General features: G+C 39.6%; 1 protein-coding gene across 1 annotated transcript in view; it reads right to left on the bottom strand.

Moving 5' to 3' along the window:
- Positions 1-1,021: 1,021 nt before the first annotated feature.
- The window catches only part of camkmt (calmodulin-lysine N-methyltransferase), a 109,591-nt gene continuing 102,322 nt past the window's right edge, over positions 1,022-8,290 (bottom strand). Inside the window, exon 11 of the mRNA XM_032552346.1 lies at positions 1,022-2,194. Within this exon, the coding sequence (XP_032408237.1) occupies positions 2,096-2,194 (99 nt within the window). The 3' untranslated portion in view covers positions 1,022-2,095. The remainder of the gene's footprint in view (positions 2,195-8,290) is intronic.

Below are 8,290 nucleotides of genomic sequence, written 5' to 3'. Positions count from 1 at the left end.
AGTGTTTCGCATTCGTGTTTTATGCAGAAATGCGATCAGACAGAAATGTTGATATTTCTATTCAACTAGCTTCCACTATACGGTTTTTGTAGCTGCAAGAGACATTAATACTTTTGAGGAACACTTATCTGACGTGTTGAGGAAATATGTACACTTTTTTTTCACCAAATAACTACTATAATAAGACAGTCAAATGGCTAAAAACTCCTGAATGGGAATTGCAACATTGTTGTTCATGGAGGCTGTCTGTAGAAAAGCGTGGCGCTCCCTCTGTGACCGTTTCGTAAAACCAACATGGAGGATCCTGAAGGGGAACATTGGCGGTGGTCTGCAAACATGTGACCTCACGCCGTTTGGGTTCGCATGATACATGTGTGAGCCTCTAGCGCTCAATGCGAGACATGACGGAGGGTCTGTAATGCTATGATGGCCTGCTTTTCTTCCAAATAAATGCTAAGGTAACACTATTCATGGGATTACACACTTTCTTAAGTAGATAGAAAGAAATGTTGAATTAAAAAAGTCTGCAAGAGTCTACAGAAATGGTCGAACAAACGACCCGGTTCCACAGTCATCTCTTTCTCCAGATTTAAATCCTGCAGAAGGAACCTGAAGAGACTATAGGATAAAAACGTCAAGGATTCCTCTCTCTAAAATGTTACAGGAGAAGATGAAGAGCTGTTCTATTAGCAAAATCAGATTGTACAAAATATATAGAACATTAACTTTGTGTTTTTCCCCACTAGGGGTGACTGTGGCGCTTCGGTAGAGTAGTCATCTTACGATCGGAAGGTTGTAGGTTCGATTCCACAGGTCGATGTGCCTCTGGGCACTTAACCCCAAATTGCCTACCGATCGGTGTATAAATGTGTGTGTGTTTGTGAATGCGACTGGGTGAATGTGACTCTAGTGTAAAGCGCTTTGAGTGGTCAAAATGACTGGACAAGCGCTATATAAGTTCAGCCCATTTACCAGTCCATTTAAAACACTCAAACAGATTTTCAGTCTGAGATAACCCTACTTCAATAACACATAAATTTATTTTTTAAGTCTTTACCAGGAGTGCCAATAAATGTCACCAAAACCAAACCGAAATAAGTTTGTTGCGCTCGCCAGCACAGAATACCGTCACTTGGAAAAGATTGAAAAAACAATAGCTAATTCACGCACACAATCACAAAAATACATCATTTTCTATTCCACAGTATTGGGTCAATATACAGTATACAATACTAGCACAACAGTACTGCGTGAGCTCACAAACCTCTTCAAAAATAATGATACTTGACACAATGAGCCAGGTGTGAAGATTCACACATCAGTAAAATCAGAGTAATCAGCTGCATTTTAGCAACTCAACCTGGAACTGAAGAGGGAAATTACAGACGATGGTTAACAAATTAAGATCAGGTTGTTCCTTTCATCATCATAGCAAACTGTAAAGCAATACCGATAGTGGATTCATAGTGTGTATGCTGGAGATTACTTGTGTTAATTGCAGCAAAATTGCAGTGGAAAAAAAAAAAACATCATATAAAATCTGTGTCTCCTGCAGCAACCGATGCTCTTTTCATTTGAAAGTGCCGTAATGTGTTAATGCGCTGCACTGCGGTAACGCACACACACAAATTAAGTTCTTTGTACTGACCCCTGACTGGGCTGAATGAGATGTTGTAAGTGAAATTAAAGGTGGAAACTGAGGAAGCTGCAAATTGCTCCGCACTGCGAGTCGAAGCCGGCCTCCACGCTGAGCGCGGGAACACAGTGAGCGACGTTCGTTAACAGTGACTAGTTCAAGCTGGAAAACGCTAATGAATACCTGACATGTACGGAAAACTGTCATGTAATTCACCGCAAGCAGGCGGAATTTCAAGTGAATGCATAGGAATCACAGACCCCTTGTAAAGTCGATAAATCCACAACGGACGGCGAAACTTTTTAACTAGCAGATTAACTGCAAGCTATAAAAGCTGAGTGACCATCTTCTGGACTGAGAGGAGTTGTTTGGAATATGGCTGGAGGTGAAATTTAAAAAAAGAAGAAAATGCAAACAGTGTGGAGTGTTATGTATAGCAAAGAGCTCCCTTATTCCATTTTACTGAGCTTGATTAACAGGTTGAGGTCCTTTGGTCAGGGTGACGAGGAGAGGATAGTGGATGTTTTCATCGTATGCCTGCTTTCCTTCTCTCAGCATCTGAAAAAGGACAAGACGGGGAAAGCAGTGACTAAACACAACACGGCAGAAATCTTAGCGTGACGCTGCACATGTAGGGAAAACACAGCCTGAGGGGGAAAAAGTAGCACTTTAGCGAAACGTGGAGTGAGCACAAAAACATAGCCTACATGAAACATCATGGACGAGTAAATCTGGAGGTTAAGGACAAAAAAAAACAAGATAAGAGAATCACGTTTAAGATGAATGGTTTGATAAATATTTGCACGTGCCAGTTCTGAGGGTTTTGTTTGACTTTCGTAGAGAATCACTGTGTTCAATTAGATATTTATTTTGGCTAACACTCAAGTTTTCTGGCACCACAACCTGCTGTTCTTCTGCAAGAACATCACAATTAAGGCACAGGAGAGGAAATTTAATTGCATGAAGATGTGGCATAAAGACGCAAAGTGTCAAACTGTTAATTTCTTCATAGTTTTCTTGAGAGAAGTCGGACTTCTTCGTAATTGTTCAAAGTGCTCAGTTGTTTTCCAACGTTTCTAAAGGTTTTTCTGGGTTTTTTTTATTATTTTTTGGTGGACAGTGTGGAGGGGGGGGATACTTTGGAGATTTCATTGGAAGATTTCAGTTCAGTTTTTGCACCAGTTTCTAAATAGCAAAGTGGACAAATGAAGGACAAAAAGAGGAATTGACAGGCCTGGAGTCCAATCTAGTTAAAAAGAAAAAACTGAATCTGAAAGTAAATTTTGCTAGACAGATTGGAAAACCGTTTCAAACCCTGATTTTAAAAGCTTTTTATGTCTGAATTAGTAAGTTATCAGTTACTTCAGAAAGCGTTAAGGATTACTGATCACTAGTTGGTTGGAAATACAACAGGAAGCAATGAAAATCAAAGTGGTTCAATGTTACCTAAATGAGATACAGTAAGGTAACAGGTTATATTAGATTTCACTTACAGACAAGATTAAACATAATCCTGGGTTAATGAGAGCAAGATTATGACCGTAATAAAGGGGGAACCTGAGACTCACAAATGAGTTATAGAAATTTTCTATGATACATTTTTAAATATGTGCTTTCATCCAGGTATTAGGACAATCTAGACAGGAAAAATGTTACAATCAATAGGAATAACCCCTGCAGACCCGAATTATAATGTGGAGGTGGTAAAGCTACACTCGCATATATATAGGTTGTTACCATAACCAAACGTTTTTTATGTGTTACTCTGTGTTGGGATAATTTTAGATATTTTATTTTAAGTGTTTTTTTTTTTTTATGTGGTTCATTATTGTTTGTTTGACTTAATTGCAAAAGACTTCTGTCAGCTTTTAAAATTTTGATAAAGTGGACATTGACATTTCTTTGAGAATACGGGAAGCATTCAGGATTGAAATTAATACCCGAGGTTGCGCTTCAGGTTTTCCCTCGACACTTCTCTCCCTCAGTACCTGTCACACATCCTGCAACACCATCACCTGGTGCTGTGAAAGTGTGAAATCCTCCCTCCACTCCACAACACTTCACCTCACTCTCCTTTTCGCTAATTTCTCTCCCGCAAGATAAATACAAACCCACTGCTTGGATCTTCCCCTCCCTCGTTCTTCTTCGTCCCTTTATTTTGCCATTTATTTTGCTAGCAGCCGCCCCTTTATGTATGTCATCTTCGTGTTGCTTTCCGTTCGGGCTGCGGCCGGCGGTCGAACCTCTGACCTCCAGGGAGACGGTAAAACTACTGAGGAAGGAGGGTAGAACCAGCTGTCTGGGTGTACCGGGGGCAGCTACCGGTCCTCTTTTGCTGAGTCCTCTATGGGGACCGAAGCCAATGTTGGCCAAAGCAGACGCAGCGAGGAAGGAAGTGGTGGAAGGGGTGATGGAGGGATAAAGAAGAAAGAGGGAAGGGTTGGGGGGGCGCTTACACCGTGAGGGCTAAGAGCTCGCAGAGGTGAAAAGTTTAACAAGCAAAGCTGTTCCTCCTGATCGCAGGCTACCTAATCAGCTTCATGGGTGGCTGGCTAAATCGGCTCTCTACCCAACCTGCCACCTCACCACCACCTCCCTCCCTACGCTTCTCCCCACCCCACTCCTTTCCAAGGTGCAAGCCATTTATTTTATTGCCACTTTCACCCCAGCCTCCTCTCATTCTGCCTCCACATTTCCCTGCTGCTTCTTTTTTTCCCCCCTTCTTTGTCCTGCTTGTGTGGACTAAAAGAACAAAAAAAAAGTGAACAAGGTGGAAAAGGATGAAGAAGGAGGAGGGGAGAGGAGGGGAGAGGTGGAGACAAGGGGAGGGATGGATAAACTGGGTGTCTGGGGTCTCTCTCAGCAGGATTAGGAAACGGAGAATAAGGGATTGGGTGGATGGAAAGATGGGTAGAGGAAGGGATAGAAGGACAGGCTTGAATAAACCAAGAAGTGGGTCGTGATGTAGGAAATGGGAAGATAGAGGGGAGCCTAGGGAGGGAGGGAGAGGGGAGAAAGGTGAAGGGAGAGGGTCGAGGAAGACATGTTGGCGAAATGAACGATGAGGAAGAGGGTCCTCTGGCAGCTGATGGGGAGAGAAAAACATGGAGGCAGAGAAAAGGAAAGCAGAGAACACAGACACAGTGGGGATACTACTTATGCATGTGAGAGACAGTGATGTAAACGTGTGTGTGGGGGGGGTGTGTGTAGGCGTGCGTGTATGTGTGTGTCGGTTTGGGAAAAATTAAAATTCATGACTCTCTTCACAACCATTTGAGTAACAAGATTAAGATGGCGGTTTAGAAAATAGTGCTGGCATTATCAGGCTGCTTGCAGTCCCTCCAGCTGCTTGCCTCTCTATTCCACAACAGTGGGGATAAGAGGATAACGTGCCGGCCCTGTCTGCCCGTCCCACCACATGTCTCACAGTCACAATCCAACACACACACACACCTTAAGACACACTCCCTCCGCACATTGACCCGCCTGCTTGCCTGCTGTAGGAAGTCCTGAGAGAGTTTGTGTCGCATGGTGAAAATGTGTGTGTTTGTGAAATTGCTGAGTTAAAAAGCCTTGACAAGAACAGCTAAAACACGCACACACTGCTCCCAACACAAACGTGAGCTATATGACTTTTTAGTCTAGCCAGGCGTTCCAGTCATCTGGCAGGAAATTCACAGTTCCTTCAATTAAGAGCCAAGAACTGATCAAATGATTTCACAAAAAAAGAAGATGGACATATAAATTAAAAGATAATTTATACTATTCAACAACAAATTATGATTATAAAGAAAAACTGTAGGGTTTTATTTGTCAGACCAACCCATAGGTCATCGTAAACAAACTTATAAATATCTAAGTTTGTTTAAAATAAAAGACAATAAATGCCAGCTCTGTGACATTTGAATCACTGCTACAAAAACAATTAAAACTGTGACTCAAATATTGAAGCAATGACCCAACAATAACATAACATAATTTCACAGCACGTTATCATGACGCTCTACTCACGTCAGCATGCTAGGGGCTTGAAACTGAACCTTATTTAATTTGACGTCAAGTAAGCAACATCTGAACACCTGGGAGCAGTCGTAGAGCACTTCAATTTCATCTCTGGAGAGATGACAGTTTGTCTTTCAATGTCAAAAAATACAGCAACATCAGCACTAAAATAAGTCACAACATACTACATCAATGAATGTGACGAGACTTGACGTTACACAAACTCCTCTTATTTTAATGATTTCTAAAACTGAAATAATTGGACACTAACTTTTTTATTTTGTGTGAAACAAAGACAAATTAGGTTAATATAACTTCTGACTACATACTTATATAATGAGTCTCCAGGTGTGTTCCCAAAGCAATGAGAACACGCAGCTGTTTTGCTGTAAAATGTCTGCCTGGCACATTCTGCTGCACTGGAGCAACAGATTACTGACTTTCTTTGCAGGCATTTTTTTCTTATTTTCCCCCAAATGTAGCAAAATGACAAAATATATAATATTTAGAAAAGTTATACACAGTGGAAAATGTTATTTTCTTTTAAAATAAACATGTTCAAAATATGTTTTAAAGCCATTGCAGCACCACAGAGAATGTCTCCATTTTCTATACGCAACTTCTTAGCAAAAATCAGACAATCTCCTTTAACAAGGGATGAAATCTTGAAACGTCATCCAAAGCAGTCTAAACACATAACATTTTCAGAAGTATGGCCGATTTACCACATCCCTATTATTGATTTGAGAAAAAGAAAAAAACAAATGTATAGAGTTTGACTAATGTAAACTTGGTACAAAGTATAAAGTATGTTTATCTTAAGAAATATTGCTTCCTGTGTAAATAAAAACTAAGGTAGCAAAGGTAAAGTCCATTCAAAATGTTTAACTCCTGGATTTGTCTGTAAAACAGAGAAACCATCAAAACCAGGACTAAACTAAACTATCAGTATTTTTTATGTCGCCTATTTTAATTTTGTTCTTGGGAGAATATTTGAGATGTACAAACCACAGCAACCAAATTTGTGAAACTTTCCTAAGCATTTCCCTTGATCTATAAATCTGATTTTGAAGTTTTTATCCATAAAAACGCCCCTAAAACAACATAAAGAGGTGAAAAACTCGACGGTGAAGAAAAAATACTTCCTGAAAGAATTCAATGTTAAATGTAAGAATTCCGCCTTGAATGTTTCATGTCACTGAAAACCCCACAGAGTTTGGTTTGCTGTCAACTATGACATGCTTTTTTTTTTTTTTCCCTTTTCCAGATTTGATTTCTGTCCCAGAAAAAGAAAAAAACACAACTCAAAAAAAAAAAAAAAAAGATAATCTGCTGTGCAAATGAGCAGCAGCTGCTCATTGGGATGGGTGCACGCGTGAGTGTGTGCACAGACGTGGTGGTGTATGTTTCCCAGTGATATCATCATGCGGTGTGTGTTTGTGTATAATGTCAAGCCAACATGCTGTCTGAGGGACGTCTGGTCTGTGTAGTGTCGTGATACAGCTTTAGTCTTATGTGCTCACAGTGTGTGAGCTTGTGTGAGGTTTGGTGTCTAAAGTGGTCAGTCAGGCACCTTTCGCACACTCACACACATTGCGGTTCTTCAGAGTGTTCATCAGAAGATAGGAGGCTTAATCATCTTTAGATGTGGTGGGTGGGGTCTGGGGGGGCACTTCAGCGTATCCTGATATCCACACAGCACTGTGTGCAGGTGCAACATTTTGCTTTTCACACAGAAGATGCACAAAAATATTCAATGTCAAAATGTAAATGTAATGTTCCCACAACTCAGCTTGGTTTAATGCAATAAATAAAATATTTTAAAACTAATAAATCACTTCGTCCTGGCATTTTGTTTCACCTACTTTCAAATCTTTGGACCTATCAATGTTCTTCACATTGAGTCTATCAGGGATGATAAAAGGCAGTAGAGACATCAGGTATACCGAGAAGCATGTTACTTAACATTTTTCTGCAACAGTTTAATGTATTTCTTTTTTGCTTTTAGTACTCTTTTGCCAAACTCCATTAATCCTACTTCTTCAAAGTTTGCTTTAGAATTTAGACGTCATACAAAACAGCAAATAGAAATCATTTCAATGTTTAACACAGAACTAAAAATAAATGTTTAGTTTTTGAAAACCCACCAGTTGGGATTTATAGTTGAAATATGAAATGCTGCACACATAAAGTACATTGATGTCTAGTTACACATAGATCGGGTGCAGTGTCCATCACTTATAAACGCAGAAACTAAAACTGTTGGCCAAATGATGAAATGACAGCTACAGTGATACTTTCATTATAATTAACTGTTTAATTTTTGCTAAATGTTTTTAGTAACGCCAAATGAGTGCGGGTGAAAAATAAGTGCACTATCTGTCTGTCAGCTAATGAGGATCAGCATATAAAATCACAAAACTGACAAAAGTATTCAGCCACAGGAATATTTTTTATATTATATTGCATAAGTATAGCGCAATTCTGCAAATTAAATGACATCCCTAAAGAGATTCATCATTCAGGGACTATATATATATATATATATATATATATATCTATATATATATATATATATATATATATATATATATATATACATATAACTTTTGGTCTGTACCAAACTTTTGGTACAGACCAAAAGTTTGGACA

Source organism: Xiphophorus hellerii, chromosome 22, assembly GCF_003331165.1.
Source record: "Xiphophorus hellerii strain 12219 chromosome 22, Xiphophorus_hellerii-4.1, whole genome shotgun sequence".
NCBI classification, from domain to species: Eukaryota; Metazoa; Chordata; class Actinopteri; order Cyprinodontiformes; family Poeciliidae; genus Xiphophorus; species Xiphophorus hellerii.
Note: the sequence above shows the minus strand (reverse complement) of the source record. Positions and strands in the feature narration are given on the sequence as shown.